This window comes from Podarcis pityusensis (genome assembly GCF_964106645.2).
Source record: "Podarcis pityusensis genome assembly, chromosome: 17".
NCBI lineage: Eukaryota > Metazoa > Chordata > Lepidosauria > Squamata > Lacertidae > Podarcis > Podarcis pityusensis.
In genome coordinates, this window is record NC_138042.1 from 3,402,957 (window position 1) to 3,421,991 (window position 19,035).

At 48.8% G+C, this 19,035-nt stretch overlaps 1 protein-coding gene across 4 annotated transcripts in view; it reads right to left on the minus strand.

Moving 5' to 3' along the window:
- The window catches only part of FLNA (filamin A), a 68,714-nt gene that overhangs the window by 24,012 nt on the left and 25,667 nt on the right, over positions 1 to 19,035 (minus strand). For 2 of the 4 annotated variants that reach the window (XM_080987413.1, XM_080987415.1), the window contains exons 18-32: positions 17,654 to 17,814; positions 17,468 to 17,558; positions 16,512 to 16,681; positions 15,917 to 16,034; positions 13,178 to 13,440; positions 11,424 to 12,021; positions 10,800 to 10,973; positions 10,109 to 10,271; positions 8,943 to 9,103; positions 7,612 to 7,782; positions 7,406 to 7,529; positions 6,580 to 6,736; positions 5,522 to 5,711; positions 5,241 to 5,264; positions 1,166 to 1,413 (exon numbers count right to left, since the gene is read on the minus strand). In XM_080987413.1, coding sequence (XP_080843539.1) covers positions 1,166 to 1,413; positions 5,241 to 5,264; positions 5,522 to 5,711; positions 6,580 to 6,736; positions 7,406 to 7,529; positions 7,612 to 7,782; positions 8,943 to 9,103; positions 10,109 to 10,271; positions 10,800 to 10,973; positions 11,424 to 12,021; positions 13,178 to 13,440; positions 15,917 to 16,034; positions 16,512 to 16,681; positions 17,468 to 17,558; positions 17,654 to 17,814 — 2,813 coding nt within the window. The remainder of the gene's footprint in view (positions 1 to 1,165; positions 1,414 to 5,240; positions 5,265 to 5,521; positions 5,712 to 6,579; positions 6,737 to 7,405; positions 7,530 to 7,611; positions 7,783 to 8,942; positions 9,104 to 10,108; positions 10,272 to 10,799; positions 10,974 to 11,423; positions 12,022 to 13,177; positions 13,441 to 15,916; positions 16,035 to 16,511; positions 16,682 to 17,467; positions 17,559 to 17,653; positions 17,815 to 19,035) is intronic. The other 2 variants (XM_080987414.1, XM_080987416.1) reach the window with 1 other exon arrangement.

Consider the following 19,035-nt stretch of genomic DNA (forward strand, 5'->3'; position numbering starts at 1 on the left):
TGAGTAATGATCCCTTTTACTTGATCTCCTCACCACACAAATAAGAGCAGAGGGAGCAAATATAGATTGTTTTTACCATTAAGGGGTGTATAAATTTTATGAAATAACAAGATAAACAATCTATACATCAGAGCAGCACAGCTTTTTCTGCCACCTAGTGCACATGTATCCTCCCCAGGAGTGAGCAGGGGGCTGCCCACTCGATTATTCCGAAGCAAACTGAGGCGTCTGCTCCTGCAAAGAGTGCCTAAAGGCAAGAAACAGAGCAAGTCCTACCCGGAAGTTACCATCCCCCCACCCCTCAAAAAGCAGCAGGTTATAAAACTGGACATACCAATGATCTGTTTAAAATAATATGTGTCTAGCCCCCAAGACTGCAATGTGGCAAAATCTGAGGCTGAGGTGGAGTTTTCAGCAGCTTTTGTGTAAGGCAGCTGGGAGCATTCTGTATGCTCTGCTGCACTGCACAGAACTTCTCCCTCTGCCTGTGCTCTTATGACCCCCTCTATTTTGGGGGCACAGGGGGAACAACCACTATATTTCTAATCTGATCATGGATGCAATTTCTTCTAAAAAAACCCCAACAACCCCAATTAGTCTGACCACAGCCTCCTTTCTGCAGGATTTTTTATTTTTGCCATTCAGAACATGCAACCCTAGAGCAAACAAGCAGAGCCCAGAACGTGTAATTCTCAGATCTAGAATGCACATGACCTTTTTTTAAAGAAGGGGACTCACCTCCCACTTCCCATGTATGTATATATGTATGTTAATTTGTGTTAACCAGCTCAGATGTAGCCCAGGGCTTAGATCTGAACTCAGTGCCAGGAGGACTGTTCCATCTAACATGTCACAAGTTTTGGGACAGACACACAAGAAGTATCCGAAACAAAGACCGAGCTCCTTTGCTAATACTGCCCCCGCTCTTTCAGGTAAAATCATCTCACCACCACAGTTCTGGGCTTCTAAGTCAGTATGGCAGGAAGTTCCATTATCACTCATTTAAAGGAGGCAGAACTACCGCAGGACAAGACTTGACCTTGCACACATGTATGAGCCTTCCAACATCAGCACCGTGCTAGCCACAATCGCATTAGGCATTAAACCCTTTGCTGAACCAGACACCTCTGGCCACATGCTGCTCCCTGGTCACCCCAAGACTCACCGTAACCTGGAAAGGACTGTTGGGAATGTGCTCTCCTCCAAAGCGCACACAAATGACATATTTGCCTGGTTGGGGCGCCGTGTAGAAGATGTCAAAGGTGCCGTCCTCATTTTCCACCACATCCACGTCCACCTCTGTGCCATCAGGAGTGCATACTGTGCAAGTCACCTTGCCCTTCCCGGCAGCCTTGGCATCCACCGTGATCACCGTCTCCTCACCAATTTGGATGGTGGGCCCAATGCCGGCTCCTGGCAGAAGGGAAAGCCAATGAGGAATGGAGAACTTGAGTCCAATTCCCAACTCCTTCCCATCATGCACCATGGGTCTCCCTAAGCTCCCAGCCTCTTATACCAGCTGACATGGCCTCATGGGGACTTTGAGACAGAGGACAGGTTGACCAAATTGTGGGGGGACCAATATTGCACAGATGAATTAAGCCACTGTAGGTCAAAACAGAGCACCTTACCAATGGGCTATATTCACCCATTCAGTTGCAGGTACAAGTGGTCAGTTTGATTGTATAAACCCAAAGGCCTTCACAATGGACGACAGAATAAAAGGAAACTTTGCAAGTAAGAAAACACAGGCTGGAACACTAGGGCCAGTTCACACTTGCTGGTGGACCCCACGCAAGCTCTTTCCAGGAATCCTTGCATTCACATGAGAGGCCTGCATTTGCAGACACCACAATTTGCTCAAAATGATGGCTGTTCCAGCCAATACCAAAGCCTGGTCAGCAGTTAAGTTTTCGGCAGGACAATGTTTAGAACTCAGCCAAGATATGTTACCCATCCACCACTATCTACTAGAGACTCTTCCCCTGATGCACCTCAGTGGCTCACTCCCATTTTCACATGTGCTTATGCAAGGGAGAAGGTGATTGAGGTGCAGAGGAGAGGCTGTCAGAGCCCCCACACCAATTGTGTTGAGGTGGGGGTTAAAAAACCCTTCCAGCTTGCACAGGAGGCTGGGAGCTGGATCAGACCCAACTCTTGCCATCTGACACCAAGCCCCCAAAGAAACAGTCAGATAACATTACATTTTTTAAAAAGGACTAAAGCAAGATGGAGTTAGGGCAACTAAAGCCATGATTGGACCCCAGCAGCAGCAGCATTGGTTGTTCATAAAGCAAGGGATGTTACAGCTTTGGGTAACTAGGGGTTGGCCAATGCCAAGGAAGTGCTTGTTTTCACTGAAGAACGAACCCTATGCAATCAAAGCACAAGAGGAGATTTTGAGCCACAGACTTTCAAACTAGCTTAAAGGCAGCCAACATGGTGCCCTCGAGCTCCCATCCTACCTGACCAATGGCCACAGAAACTGGAGCCAATGGGAGTTTGCCCAACAAGATCTGGAAGGCACCACAGTGGGTTAATCCTTCTTACAGAGAGGGCTCTGGCTTAAAGAGATTTCCAAAAGCAACAACACTGTTAACAAACAGAGAAGCTGCTGTAAATATAATGTTTGGGTTCTCCCCTCATCACATCAAGTTCAAGCTGAATCGAGATTTCTATTGTTGGCTTAGGTTCCTATTGTAAAATGGCAAATCATGATCAGAGCTACACACACAATAATAAAAACTGGGCCCCTAGTGCTGGCTATGAGAGTGTGTTTTTGGGAATGAGTGCTGGGAAGGGGAAATGTTTAGATTTATGTCCAGCCAAATTTGACTCCTAAGCCCTCTGGATAGCAAAGACAAGCCGTGGGCTACCAGTTTGCCTGTCAAGCTGCTTGGAGGATGCAAGTGGGGGGAGAGAGAGATGAGATAGTGCATGTTTAGGCACCAGGCAAAAACATTCCTCTTTACCCAGGCCTATGGCTATGGCCCACAGCCTGGAAAAATGCGGGGGGGGGGGGGAGGACTGTTATTATGATGACTATTTTATTATTAGGCTGTCTGCCAGTATGCTTTTTATTATGTTTTTATCACTGATGTTCTGTAATGTGTCATTAATAAAGGACAGTATATAAATTGAATAATGATGTTTCTTCACTGTGGTCTCGGGCTCTATCTGCAGCTTATGACTCCTCTAATCTACTCAGGAAGACCATGAGGTGTTATTTTCCCCTTACACTTGGGGTGGGGAACCTAGCTTCCCTGAAGATGGCAACCACTTATCAGTTTCCCTGGTCTGAAGCTGCTGCCAGGAATTCACCCCGATGACCTTTCCAGTGGGGGCACCTAGGCTGCGGAATGCCCTCTCCAAAAAGACTCGCCTAGCACCTGCACTGATCTTTTGGATGATAGGAAAAGACATTTCAATGCTCCCAGGGCCTTGGCATTTAAAAGAAGTGTTGCTGCTCTGTTGCTTTTGCTTTGGTTTGATGACATTTTCATCCCCCAAAAAGTTTTTGATTTGAGTTTCTACTGAAATGAGGCTGCATTTTAATGTTGTATTTTAATCTTGTTTCAAGTTGTATTTTAATCAATTGTTTTATACTTGGTATTAGCCACCCTGAGCCCGATCTTGGCTGGGGAGGGCAGGGTAATAATAATAATAATAATAATAATAATAATAATAATAATAATTTATTCTGTAGTTTTAGATTTGTATGTGTTACAGTTTTAGCCTCTTATTCTTGTGAACTGCTCAGAGTTTTCAAGCTATTTGACAGTATAGAAATGTGGCAAACAAAATCTGTTCACGTGCCTGATACAGACCTCTGAAGCACACTTCTTGTGGAAAGCCAAGACAACGTCAACAAGGACTCCCACAAACCTAAGTGGTCACCTGAGCCACCACAATGCTTGCAACATGCCTGCCTGTAGACAGAAGCCTTCCCCAGAGTTAAGAAACATGCATGTACCTGATCCATTTCCTGATTCACAAGCTCACGCCCCTCATTAGGCAAGCACAGCAGGAGATGGAAGATGGAGAGGGAGGCAACGGGTAGGAGAGGACTATTTGGGGAGGCAGGGAGGGTGGAGAGAAGGGGGTGGAAGGGGGAAATGTACCATGACAGCCATAATCCAACCCACCACTAACATTCAGATCCACCTCCTTGCTTCCTATCAATGGCTAGGGCTGCAGAAAATGCAAGGCTTCCAGCTCTCCCTCCCCCTCCCTAATAGTTCCCTCTCTTCTGCCTCTGAAGCAGAGACTTAGTTCACAGCAATCCTATCCTGTTGTAAGAAGCAAAAAGTGAACATGTTCCAGCAGGGGCAAACTAGTGGCTCATCTCTGCAAGTAAAAAACTGAAAAATGAAAAAGAAAGGAAGGACCCTGTTTTGACCCCTAGCATCTTTGCTTCAAGGAACACCTTCTCTAGCAGGTCTGCAAAAGGCCTCTGCCTGGGACCCTGAAGAGCCACTACTGATTTCAATAGTCCATAATGGGTTAAGACAAAGTACGGGCCCCAACTGCCTTCATGTGCGCTACTTGTAAAGCTGGCATTCCCTTATGCTGGCACAAGTCCTATCATTCAAACTCATCATATGTTTGCTGAAAGTGGAACAGGTATCAAAGGGAGCTACTGAAAACAGTTCTTGTTTAGCAGCAAGCGCAGGGGAGATCATTTTTTTAAAAGCTCAAAACAAACAACAACTAAAGCAGGGCTGTGTCCCTTCAGATATAGGGACTACAGTTATCATCCCTGGCCACTGGGCCATGCTGGCTATGTCTGGGAGGAGGTGCACCACTGCAAGTGCCACAGCCTCCCCCCCCCCCCCCCAATCCCTGAACCAGAAGCTTTAATCAGTGGCACTGCACTTTAAGCGCCCGCCTGATCATTTTGGTCCTGGCAAGGTTTTAACAGACCAAGGAATACATATGCTTCTTTTATAGCCTAACCAGGGAAATGGCAGCTTTTATCCAGGTTCTGTGAAGTTCTCTATTAGCAACTGACCCAGTTTTCAGCAGGCACCTGCTTTGAGAACAAGAGGTCCCTTCCAGATGGAGCAGTCCAACCAGCCCTTTGGGCAGGGAAGCCTGGCTGCCCTCTCCTCTCTGACCTGGGGCAGAGGTGGAGCCCAATGCCAGTGTGAGACCATGCAGCAGAAAAAGAAGCAGCGAGAGCAGGCAGGCAGGCAGGCATACTTGGGGTGGGGGAAGGAAGCCATTAGCAAGCTGCTTACCTAGCCCATGACCTCCAATCGACACTGAGGTGAAAGGGCAAAGAGCAAGGGTAATCAGAGTGAGACAAGAATCACACGGAACAGTGCACAATTAAAATAAAACACAGGAGAACGTAGGCAATGTGGCATTTCCCTCCCCACGGTGGGTGAGCGGTGTGGCCGGATGTGCCCGGCAAAAAGCAATCAATGTGGTGGGAGGGCGTGGCATTATTTTAGCGTGGCTCGCCCCACCCTCCAGCAGCCCTCACCCCCCAAGACCCTCACCTGGGAGGAGCGCTCACCTGTGACGGTGCACTTGCTGGCGTCGCCAGTGGGCAGGGCCCGGATGCGGTACGGCGAGTAGGGGATCTCATCCCCACCGTACTTGATGAGGATAGTGTACCGGCCGGTCATGTCTGGGACATACGACACAGTGTAGGTGCCATCTTGGTTGTCACGGATGGTGGCTTTTTTGGGCTTGCCCTCAGGATCCTGGCCACGGCACAGCCCAGGAAGGGGGGTTTAGAAGGAAGGCAAGCATTTCAAGTTAAGAGGCGGCAACTGCAGCAGCCATTCAAAACCTAGGTCCCTGCCCCAAGTTGTTATGGTCACGAGAATCTGACAGGAATTTGTATGAGTGAAAACCCACTTGAACCCAGTATGGCACAAGAAGGACAGCCGCCGTCATGAGCATTTCTTGCTGTTACATAGGAAAGCACTGAAAGGACATTTTATGTTTAAAAGGGGGGGGGGGCTGAGCAAGGCATGAATGAACTGGGATACCAAGGAGGAGTTGTGAAATTGGTCAGTGACCTACACAAAACCCTTGTTGTGCTTTAGATGCAAGCTCAGCTTAAGGCTTGCCACCACTATAGACCTCTGGTTCAAAATGAGTACTGAAATCTACTGTCTTGCTGCAGTGGGATCCTCAGGAGTCAAGAGACTCTCACCAAGTGCAGAGTTGGTGGCCCTTCTAAGTATAGGATGAGAAGGGTAGCCTGAGTCAAGGGCAGAAAGCTCTGGAAAATGAACAAGGCAGCGTTTTCTGCCATTTGGAAGTGTTATCAAAGCTCCCACTCCTGTACAAGACAGCAAGTATGGCTATGTGACCATAGGGCTTATAGAAATCAGTGAGGATGTTGCCACAAGGCAGTGCCACCACGTGACTGAATGAAGGAGCTCACAGTCCACCTGACTGCAGCTTATGTGTACCTTCAGACTTGTCCCATATTTTCCACATCATCTCCCATTGATTTCTCCCCCAAGTATCTACCGTGGAACCGACCCCTCTGCCCTGAAGGCCTTCTCACAACAACCCCCAACCTGCATTCATCTCCCCTTTGGACATTGTTCCACTTACGGTGATCTGGACGGCCAGCAAGCCCTCTCCAGCATCCTTGGCATCAATTGTGAACTCCACAGGCAGACTGGCTGGCACACCTGTTGTGTTCAGTCCTGGGCCACTAGCCTTTACCTTGCTGGCATCATGTGTGGGAAGAACCTTAACCTTGAATGGACTGTGAGCATATAAAAGAGGGAGGGAGAGAAGTGCCTCTGTTAATGTTAGGCAACTGACAGAAATGGCCACACCCCCATCCCTCAATTCCAGGGTGCACAGGTGTTCCCCCACAGGATCATTCATCTTTCTCATCTTTCTCTTACACAAAATAAAGGCATTATATACCAATCTGAGGCCACTGCAGCCTGAGGGAATCCTCTACCCGTGAGAAGTTCCCATTGACAGGACAGCACATTCAGCAGAAACAACTGGTAAGTGTAAGACATTGTACACTGGGCTCAGTGTTCCAGGAAAAGCTTTCAAGTCTTGTGCCAGTTTTTGCTCTAACACAATTTGCCAGTCAACAGCAAGAGACAAAATGATCTGTGGCATAAGGTTATGCTTCCAACATTGATTACATTGATTACATGGGAGTCTTTAATAGATTTGCAGAGGCCCTCTCTCAAACAACTTGCCCAACGTGTTCAATGAAACTTTAAAAACATTATCCTGAGAGGTAAGTCCCCAAGCCTCAGATTCTCAAGTGCTGGGTTTACAAACACTCTGGATTTCTAGTAAATGGTGAAATCATCTGAAGCTTTGGAAACATCAAAAAGCAGCCATCACTGTTAGAGTCTCTGCCTTGGCTCAGAGGGGCTAGAAGCTGCGGCCAATCCACAACCCATACCTGCGGGGCACCTCCTCATCTCCATAGTGCACAGCAATGCTGTATGGGCCTTCCCGGCTTGGCACGTAGCTCGCGGTCTGAGTCCCGTCAGCATTGTCCACCACATCTACAGGCTCCACCACTCCTGCAGGAAGAGTTCAACAGGTGAGAGAAGGGCCAAGCCCCAGGAAGGCACTACTGGTCTAGTCAAGCCGAGATTTGCTTACCTTTAGGGCCCTGAACTTTGACCTGGAGGGGTGCCACACCTGCCTTGCTGGTGTCAACCGTGAAGGACTGGGGGACATTGGCTCTGACAACACCTGGAGTCAGGCCAGGGCCTGAACATTTAACTTTAGATGAATCTATCACATCATGCACAGGCACTTTGAAGGGGCTCCCTATGAAGAGAGAGAAAAGGGGATGAAAAAAGTTGGATTTGAGCCCAGAAACCACTCCAGGGTTTCAGGTAAAGCACACACTCCTTACATCAAATGCAGTTTTAAAAGAAGTCTCTTGCTTTTGAGTCCCACCCATGCTTGTGTTTCAGGAGGCCAACTTTCCTAACCAGCAAGTCCTATTTGCAATCCAATTGCCTGTCTCTTTGATCTTCCAGGGGACTCAAGCGAAGCATACAATAATAAAACCATAGAATTGTAGAGCTGGAAGGGCCACAGGCGGCATGACCAATGCTCAGCAATGATGGGAGTTGGGGAGTCACAGGTCCCCCACCCCTATGCCCTGCGGTCCGCAGCCTTTGATCCCACACTAAGCATTACACCATCCTGCAGGCCCAGCGCACTCCTGCTTTGCTGGAGATTGCTCAGAGGAGAGCTGACGAAGTGCAGCAAGAACGCAAAACAGAGATGGATATAAACTTGTTTTGCGGAATATTTAGGCCAAGGAACCTGGGGCAGTTTGAAATCTTGCTTTCATTATTTAGGTACCAGGAGAGCCTAATGGGACTATATGCCTCTCTTTTGGCTAGAAAGGCAGCCTAAATTTCCACCAGTGCCCTGCCTGCAAAAAAGAAAACACCAAAGTGGTGAAAAATCAAGAGCAACAATTGAATTGTGGAGCCAAGGGAAGAGCAATCTTTTCCGGTCAGTGGACCAGATCCCTAGGTCACCCAGACCTTGTCAGCCATTTTGGCAGGTGTGCAGGGCCACCCAGGTGTCAATCACCTGATGTTACCATGGCAGCTGGCAATGTGTTTCCTTTGCCCAGGCAGTGCAAAATCAAAGCACTTGGCCAAAGGCACAAAACATTGCAATCCCCAACAGCAATTCAGTCAAATCCCACTTTAGGCAGGATCTTTACCTGCCTCACACCAAATGCTATATGATGGCAGGTGGGCAGGACTCAGGGAAAACGATTGTGGGCCAAATTAGGACTCCTGCCAGGCCTCATTAGGACCATGGGCCAGAGGCTCCCTCTCCCTCTCTAGGGCCATGTATGCCAAGAGCGACAGAAGATACCACCATCACCAACCTATAAATCAGTTGCCCATGCCACTTCCTGCCTACCACTGCCACACACACAACGCAGCCCCAATTGGTACCTGGCACTTGGTGGCCACCATAAGTGACGTTGAGGTTGTAGGTGCCAGGTTCATAGGGAATGTATTCCACCGAACAGCTGCCATCTTTGTTGTCAGTGCATGACATCTTTGCTTCAGAGGGACCTTCAACAGCTAGGCCCAGTCCACCAGAACCAGCACCCCTGTAGAAGAAACCAGTTTTGACTCTAAAAGGCCCCAATTGATCAACAAATCAAAGCCTGTGATAGTTGGGAGTCGCCACAGACTCATTGCCTCAGGCAAAGAAGATTGAGGAAGTGAACTAGGAAGCTCCTGTTCAAGCAACTTAGAAGCGCAGTGGCAGTGGAAGTGCTTCCATTAAGAACAGTTCTGGGGTGGGCCAATGAATCTTGTGTGAACTCTTAAAAAGCTAAAATCCCCACAGGCCAATGCATTTTAAAATTTAAAATTCACAGAGCAAGAAACCATTTTGGTTGCCTTAAGGATTAGTTGTAGCTTAAGTATGCTATCTTGTTTTGCCTGGGTGGCTGGATCAGACCACAGCCTGCCTAGTCTTATCTGTCCTTCCAACCATGTTTTCCTGCTTATACTTTTAACACACTTTCTCACCAATCTTTCAGGACCATGAAGGAAGCAGATTCGATGCAAAGCAAAGGAATCCCAATGGAGAGAGCATTTTTTCTTATGTTCTCCCCACCTTTACAAGTGCTACTGCTAGGAGCCGACTTCATTTTCCAGGCTGCTTCTCTAACTAGCTCAGTGCTGCATTACTGTGGCCGCAAAAAGCTGGCCAGGATCTCATCTCATTAAAGAGATGCCTTTCACATTTATTACATTTGTCACTTACCACATAAAAGCAACTAAGATTCAAAACACTAAAAGAATGAAACCTTTACTAAAGGTGCTTCGCCTGCAATATTATAAAACGCACAAAACTTTTAATTTACTTTATGCTATTGCATATTAAAGCCCAGCATTCCTGCAAGATTCCTAGCAGTCACCAAGGTGATCCATTAGAGGATAGCAGATGACCTCCTTCCTGCCCATTCCAGATTAGCACAGCTTCTTTTGAGAGCTGGGCTGCACCTCCCAAGGAAGCAGGCAAGGTCGGCTGCCCAAACCAGGAGGCGATGCCTTTCTCAGGCCCCTTTGCACAACAATCCTCCTTGGTCTCTCTCCAGTTTTACCTGGTCTCCACCGTGAATTTGTTGGGCTTGTTGGTGGTCCCACTTTGGATGCCAGGACCATGCACTCGAACCCTTGTGGGGTCACATCCTTCTGTTACTGGCACCCGGAAGGGGCTGCTCGGCACGGGGCTGCCGTTGTAAGTCACATCAATAGAGTGGACACCTGAAGAAGAAGAAGGGGGAAAGCTGGAGCTCTTGGGTGCTATGCCTCAAACTTCAAAGCCTATGCATCGCGGAAGCCCTCCTGTGGCCTCAGGTGTGTGCAGACTGGTGGCAGCCAAGCTCACTCCTCTGGCACTATTCCCTTAATGCCTGGGCTCAAGCAGCCCAAGACATTTTGATATATGAGGCAAAAAGGTTTGATGGAGCACATGCTTAACAGTCATGATTAAAGAGCATGTGTGCATGCTACACACACATTTTCACTCTCCACAGTTTCCAAAAAAGAGGTCACCTCATCTTGCCCAATAGTAGGGCCAGAGGTCTCAGGTGGCCAACACTGAAGACTGAACAACAGCTTTAATTGGCCATGAAACTGGGCACATTTTCAAAGCAAAAAGGGCAGTCTGTGAGGCAAGCGTTGAAGAGGATCTTGGAAATCCACAGCCCTCCATTAGGGTCTGCACCATCAGTACCAAGGGGGCTCCCCACATCATGAACACCCCTCCCTGCCGCTACACAGCTCTCTCACCATCTTCATATGGAGTGTACTCCACATTGTAGGTCCCATCCCCATTATCACGCACATAGCTCTCGGTCAGGTTTCCTGAGGGATTGGACACTCTCGTCTTGACATGAGGGCCTCCAGCCTTAGTCAGGGCTCGTGCATCTACGCTGAACTCTGTGGTGGCTTCACGGAACACACCTGGTGAGCACAAGCAGGGTCAGAAGTCACGGAATACGGAAGGAGGCTGCACAACAGGACTCTCCCAACCCAGTCTCATTTTGCATCCTGTTTCATGAATGACCCGAGGCCCTACACTGTATCCAGCATCACCTGGGAAAGTAATTTGGAATGTGGGTCTGAGCCAAAGCCCCAAGGTGTTTGCACCCATCGCCTGAAGTATCCCCAGGCCAAATAAGACATGCTCAGGGCAAGATGGAGGCCATCTATCACAGCCAAGCTTGAGCTGAAGGGTCTTCACCCCCCATTACTCTCCTCCCTAGCCTACACCTTCAAGCCCCTTATTATGAAGCCCCAGGCTCAGGACAAAATGGTTTACCAGCATACTGTGCCCAATTGTCACCAGTATATAACAGGTTTGACTTTCAACTCCTTCTGTCTCTTCCGAGGAGAGGGCCCAGCCAGCCTCACCTTTGCCTTCCACTCCGGGCCCATAGACTTTAACTCCAGACGTGTCCACAGCTGGTTCCACGTTGAGCTTGCTGGGGAAGTTTGGCACAGGCTGCCCACCGTATTTGATTGTGATGGTGTAGACACCCGGGCAGAGAGGGATGTAAGTGATGGTGTAGGTGCCATCGCCGTTATCCCGCACGTGGACCTCAGCCTGTGTGCCGCTTTCCGAAATGATCTCAATGGTGAGCTCTGCGCTGCCAGCGCTGGAGCAGTCCACGCTGAACTCTCCCGCCTGCCCCACTGTGGCGTGCTCCAGCCCTGGCCCAGAACACTTCACTTTGGACGGATCAAAGCCAGGCAACACCTGGGCTTTGAAGGGAGAGCCCGGCACATGGGTGTCAGCAAAGAGGATGTTGATGTTGTATTCGCCAGGCTCCGTGGGCAGGTAAGAGACGGAGCAGGTGCCATCTCCATTGTCCAGGCACTCGATCTTGGCCTCACAAGGGCCCTCCACAGTCAGGCCAAGGCCTCCATTGCCAGCCCCTTTGGTATCTATGGTAAAGGGGGCAGGAGCGCCAGCCAAGCCACCCTTCAGGCCTGGTCCATAGGCCTTCACCTGGGACAGGCCAAGGGCAGGGGGAACAAGGAAAGAGAAGACAGAAGAAGAATGCTTCATGGTCACTTTGTCCCATCAAACAAGACCTTTAAATAAAAAGGATTTATCAAGGCAAACCCTCCCACCTTCAAAAGGTGACTTTTTGCTGCACCCAGATGAAGATAAATGCTTTATAAATGGTCAACTTGCCCCTTCAGATCTATGCAGGGCTCTGAGTGACTGAGTTCATGGAGATGTGTGCAGATCTCCATCTACAGCGGCAACCATCCAGAGACAAATTAACACAGCGATGAGAAGGCTCTAGCCCAGGGAGGACCGGGGCCCCTCTTCCAGGTGCCATTTCACTCCCAGCTCCTAGCAGTCCCAGCAGCCAGCATGGCCAATGGTCAGGGATGATAGGACTTGGAGTCTTACAACATATGGAGGAGAACAGCATGCTCCCCCACCCAGAAATTCGTCAGTACAGCCCCCACCTCGACTCAAGTCTGCACTACTAGACAAGCCCTCCTTTTCAGGAAAGAAGAATTAAGGGCATTCAGGTTTTGGGGTTTTTTTTGGAAACTCAAGCACTAATTTGCCCAGGGAGAGGATGCGTCTCTCCTACTATGGTCACACATACTCTTTATTAGGCACGTGCACACACAAAAATATTTAAGCCCCCCACCCACTGGAAGAACCAACATCCACACCGTCAGATTAATCTAGACTTTTAAGGGCTTGCTGTCTGCATAATAGTGGTTTCCTGCCCACAGGGCCTCCGTATGCCCCCTAACCAGGCCCACTTGGCTTGGTTTAAGTACATGAAATGGCTAGAGCTCACTAGCCAGGTCAGAATGTTATTGTACTGTGAAGTTACAAGAATGGAAGGTTTGAGACAGGAAGAAAGAAAAGTCAAGATTTAGGACAAAACAAATTCGGTGAGGAAAGGCACTTCAAAAACAGGGCACTGTGTGCATGCCCCATGAGACCACCACCACATACATGCTGCAAGAAACCGCCCAGAGTTCTAGAACACAGGAGGTGGTGAGCAGACAGCTGTTCTGCACCTCCGCACAGAGACTATGAATCAGCCAACAAGGCCCAATCCCTCTCCCACGTTAATGGGGTGTCTGTGTGTGTGTGTGTGTGTGTGTGTGTGTGTGTGTGTAGCTCCTACCTTGGATGGGTTGGTGGGGGGTACAGCCTCCACAGGGAAGGGGCTGCCTGGGACTGGCACACCATCATAGGTCACGTCTACTTCATAAGGCCCCTCTTCCCGGGGGATGAACTTCACCACGCTGTTGTCGGAGCTGAGGCCTGGCTCCACCTTGCAGGGCACAGGCTTGCTGGAGGGGCCTGTGATCTTGGCAGCCACCTTGCCTTGGCCACCAGCACCCTTGGACTTGACGGTGAACTCCTGGTCCTTGCCCACTTCCACTTCTGCAAAAAACAATGTGCGGGGGGTAGAGTCGGGGTATACATACATGTGCATGTCTGTGTCAGAACTTAAGTGTATTTGGCCCTTTGAATTAAAAAAGGAGGGGAGAGATCCTCCTCTTCCGGGCCGAGTATTCCTACCCCCAAATCCACTGCTTTGCCTGCCCTATAGAGAGCGGCTTAAGAATTGCAAAGACAGAACCATCCACTGGATTCCTAGACAGCGGTTTCTCAGATTTATGGCACCACTTCCTAAGGCCTAGAGAAGGTGACAATACTTTGTGGCTGGGGTTAAGTTGCAGGGAGGGAGAAATACTGGCATGACTAATGTTTTCTGAAAAAACAAAGACCTTGGAGTGCTTCCAATCATTTGGCCCTGGCAGGTCTCCAGGAAGCAAAGATTTTTAATCCAGCTGCCACTTGGGAGGCATCTAAAAATGGGGAATTTTCCCATCATGGTTTGACCTCCATGGAACCCCAAAACCCTTCCGGGGGGGGGGGGTTGTAGTAGATGATTGCCTGTGTGACAAAATGCCCCCAATCTTGTCAGGGCAAGACTCCACAAGACCAGTTTAAAGCTTGCTGATGTTGGGAGCACAGATGGGTTGACAGGGATTTTTATTGTGTGGAGGCTCTGCCACATGGTATGGGGAGGAATGTACACACATGCATAGCGCAGAAACTGCAATGTGTCAAGGGGGAGGGTGGAGATGGGCAGGAGGAGAATGCTGCTGCAATAGCTTAGAATCATTCTGCAGACTCGCACAGCTGCCAAAAGGCCATTGCGTTGAGCTTCACCCTTAACATGCAGCAGGCTTGCTAGTCCTGCCACAATAGGCAACACCACGGGAGGTGCATTTGCTAGAACCAAGGGGAAACCGCCCAGCTCCCCTTGTTATTTCTGCTATTGCCAGGAGGTGTGGTGTTAATGTAATCTTGTTATATTTATAGCACTGTAATTATGGGTTTTGTACGTTATTATATTTGCCATTGTGATTTTCTTTTGCCGTGAAATTGTTATTGTGACAACCGATTGAGATGCATTCCCGTTTCCTAGGCTGCAAAAGCTGCTTTGATTTTTTTGTAGGAGGGAAGCATACAAATAAAATTATGATGTCGCTGCTTCACATCACAGGCTGGTGAAGAGGATGACGGGAGCTGGGTTGGCAAAAATGTAGCTGACTGAAACCCCAGGGCAAGTTCTAATGGGTGGGTTGCTGCTGGGGGAGAGGATGTGGATGGGAACCAGGAGTGCTAGATGTGCTGCTGCCGCCATTTTGGGCAGAACTCTGTGTTTTAAGTGCAATGTGATTTGGCCCCAGGACTCAGGAAAGGTCCTACTCTAGTTTTTATGGCTGTAAAAGTACATTTGCAAAAGTGAGTCTGCTTGAAGGACAATGCCTCCTGGAACTCATAAACCCAAGACAGCAAGCAACAGAGCAAAACTATTCTACATTTGCTCTGCAAAATTGCAGGCCTGCAAAACCCTATTAATGCAAGACTTCTCAATGTGGGCATTTCTTCTGAGCTGCCTGAATCTGCTTTGCAGGGGCCAAAACCTCCCAAGGGATGCAGGAACAGATGGGCTCTTGGCCTGATCCCAGAAGGCTTTACCAGCCAGCTGCAAACACTGGCTGTATTGTAATCCTCAGGGATTAACTTGACATGGCCAATCTACTTCAGACAAGCCAATGACTGCAGAGAAGCAAAGTAGACCTTTAAGTGTGTGATAGATCATTTTTTTATTAGGTGGTTACCTTTTAAGAATTTTTTTTTTTTAAAGAAACCCAACAAGGGTTGTGTAAACAGCAGCTGTACAGTTCAGGCATCACCCTCCCCCACATCTGGTATCCTCCAGATGTTTTAGACTACAACATGGTTCGCCCCAAGCACATTGTAGTTGAAAACATCTAGAAAACACCAAGTTGGGGGAAGACTGAACTAGTTCAACTCAATCTTCATTTGAAAGGAGGGGGGCAGAGACAAGGTAACTAATGTAAGGGTGGGTTTAGATCAAATTATAACTTGTAGGAACACAATACCTTTACTGGAGCTATCTTACCTTATTCCCAAATTTGACTCTTGTCCTGCTTTTATAAAATTAGACTTACTCTAATGAGCAAAGACTTTTACATTTTAAAGACATTTTCTTTGGGTATACCAGCCAAGAAAGACCGCAGCTTGAAATTTTGAAAAGATGAAATAATAGAAGCATGCAGTGATGCAACCAGAGCCAGGATGACTTCACAAAGAGCCTGTCCTGTTACTGCTGCAAAAATCTGGAGATCCATATGCCTGTTTTAGAAGCAGGTTTCTAGCCCTCATGCTGGCCAAAAGTATGCCTTAATGATGTCATAAATGCTAGATGCAGAGTGGTTAGAGGTCAACACGGTATGTAGCTCATCACCCTTTCCCAGGTTTAGCAAAAAGCAGATACAGGCACTGCTGTGTCCAGCATTTAAGTCACTGGGATACATACTGTCGCCAAGTCCAGAGATCTTGATCTTGCCGAGGTCCAGGGTGGGTGCAACTCCCACACTGAAAGGGCTTTTGGGGATGTGGTCTCCTCCATATGTAACATTCACTCCAATGTTACCCTGAAAGTCAAGAACCATGACTGTCATCACTTAAAGACACCATTTTTGAGTGATAAAGAGACAGCCTTCTCCCGCCCTCATCCTGCCAGCTCCAAGCCACAGCCAAATCTAGTTTGTAACCTGAGTAGATTCTAAAGCCTACTTTAATTGAGACTGTAAGCCTGTATCTGGACAGCAACACCTCCCGACACTTAGCAAGGGCTCCTCCGCAGGCGGGGGGGGGGGGGGAGACCTTGCATACAGCACATCCAGGACAAGGCTAGGCTAGAACACCAACCCTACATGCAAGCCACAAACCATCCTATTTGCCTAAAGCTGCCACTCCAGGTTCCTCTTTCCTTGCTCTTATTAGAGTTTGAAGACGCCAGATCCTAGCCGGCTTTGCGTATTCTGGGATGAAGTCTGCTACTGACCAAGAAATCTTGCCTCAGGGATAAGAGAGCCCTTAAGATCCCATGTCTCCTCCCCATCACTCACCTGCTGCACAGGGGTGTATTTGACAGTATAAGTGTTGTCATGGTGGTCAATTATTTCAGAGTCTCTAACAGCCTCTCCTTTGGCCGGGCCAGTGAACTGGACATCCAGCTTAGCCTTGCCAGCTGCCTTTGTGTTGACTGTGAAGTAGGTTGGTTTGCCTATCTCCACACCTGTAGTGAAGGGAGGTGAAAGTTAAACAACTTTTCTAACAAGCTCCTTAGTACAAAGCTTACTGGAATCCCCCCACCCCAATCATCCAGTTTAGGACACAAACCATTCGCCCAAAGCCACCTCTTGCCTAGGTTTGAGTTCTACCCATTTTGCAAATTGGGACAGTCAATAAAATGCTTTTGTCAGCTGCCTTCAGCTGTCCATACTAGAGGCTCAGTATTCCCATTTCCTTCCTCACACCATCCACTCTTGACTTCCAAAGGGGTGGTTGAGGATTTCTGCCTAAGAGATGGGACAACACTGGAGAGAGAATGCCCTTAGATGCCCTCTCCTCATAAACTTGGGAGAAACTTTGGACAGCAGAGGAAGGAAGGCCTGTAACCCAACCACAGCCCCTTCCCCACCATGTGACCTCCTGGGAGTATTCCCAATAATCCCTGGTTACTCGCAGGATCCTATCAGTGTGGGAGGGAGGGGTAGAAATGCTCCTCAAGGAGTACTGAGGACTATCCCACCAAAGATTGATAAATCATGCCCCCACTATTTGGCAGTCCATAACACAAGCACGGTCCTGGATCCAGAGTCATGCATACTTCTAAGTATGGGAATCAGTGGGTCTAAAGAGTTGGAGCTTCAAAGCTCCTGCACAAATTTTAAGAGAAACAGGTACCTTTGGGGGGAATTTTAGTCATCCTTGCTCTAAGCTTAGGCTCCAAGGATCCTGATACCCAGCCATACAGTTCAGCCCCAATTCACCCCCATTTACAGAGCGTCCCCCAGCTCACCACTCCTGTTGAGTCCAGGTCCCTCGGCCTTGACTTTGCTGGCATCATGTGAGGGATCCACTTTGATTCTGATGGGGCTGGTGGGGGTGGCCTGCAGATGAACATGAAGCAAGTGAAAACACTGCTTTCTACACCCTTGTTGCCTCCTCCCCACCCCCACCCTTCTGCAGTAAGAGGAGCTCTTACCTGGTCAGCAAAAAGCACCATAATGGTGTAGCTGCCAGCACCGCGGGGGGTGTACTTGACTGTGAAGGTGTCATTGTCATTCCGAATGATGTCAAAGTCTATGTCTGCCTCTGCTGGGCCCACAACGCCTGGTGCACACTTGATGCCGATGCTCACGTCACCTTTTAAGAAGCAAGAAGTGGGAGTGAGACAGCAGCTTTAACTGGAACCCAGTTGCTTTATTGTGGCCTTCCCAAAGGTGCAGCACAGAGATGCGGAACCTGTGGCCCTCCAGGTGGCATTTAACTTCCATTCCCATCAGCCCCAATCAAAACAGCTAGTGGTCAGGGAAGATGGGAGTTGTAGTCCAACACCACCATTTGGAGCAGCCTTTCTCAACCTGTGGGTCCCCAGATGTTGTTGAACTACAACTCCCATCACCCCTAGTTAGCAAGGTCAGAGCTCAGGGATGATGGGAGTTGTAGTCCAACAACATCTGGGGACCCACAGGTTGAGACCTGCTGATCTGGAGGATCATGAGTTCCCTGTTCCTGGTGTAAAGGTAAAGGGACCCCTGTCCATTAGGTCCAGTCGTGGCCGACTCTGGGGCTGCGGCACTCATCTCGCTTTATTGGCCGAGGGAGCTTCCGGGTCATGTGGCCAGCATGACTAAGTTGCTTCCGGCAAACCAGAGCAGTGCACGGAAATGCTGTTTACCTTCCCGTCGGAGCGGTACCTATTCATCTACTTGCACTTTGACGTGCTTTCGAACTGCTAGGTTGGCAGGAGCAGGGACTGAGCAACGGGAGCTCACCCCGTTGTGGGGATTCGAACCGCCGACCTTCTGATCGGCAAGTCCTAGGCTCTGTGGTTGAACCCACAGCGCCACCCGCATTCCTGGTGTAGCAGGTCTCTAATACTGAAGGCAACAGGTGGGTACTCAAGTAACACCTAGCTACTGACTGGCTCCAAAGGTTTGCAGCTGGAGTGGAGAGAAGGGAATCATCATAATCATTCCTGGCCTCTGATGGAGATGCAGTGTGAGATCATGACCTAAGGCAGCAGTACTATGAAACCTTGACCTGAAAGTAAGCCCTACTGAACACAGTAGGAAGTGATTCCAAGTAGTTTAAGGAGTCCACCGAAGTAGAGAGGAAGAGTCTTCATGACCAGGTTTCAGTTTGGCAACAGAGGCCAGCATCCTGTCCTATAGCATCCAGGCTTGCTGGGGTGTGGGGTGTGACTTCTGCAAGGGAGGGCTATAGGTTTCTTGGCATCCTCCCCAAACTATAATGCCAAGAACCCTTTGGGAAAACCACAACTGTCAAAATGACAGCAAAGAAAACCCAGCAAGCCATACATGTCCATGGAGTGGGTAAATAACTCAAGGCACTTCTAGCTTC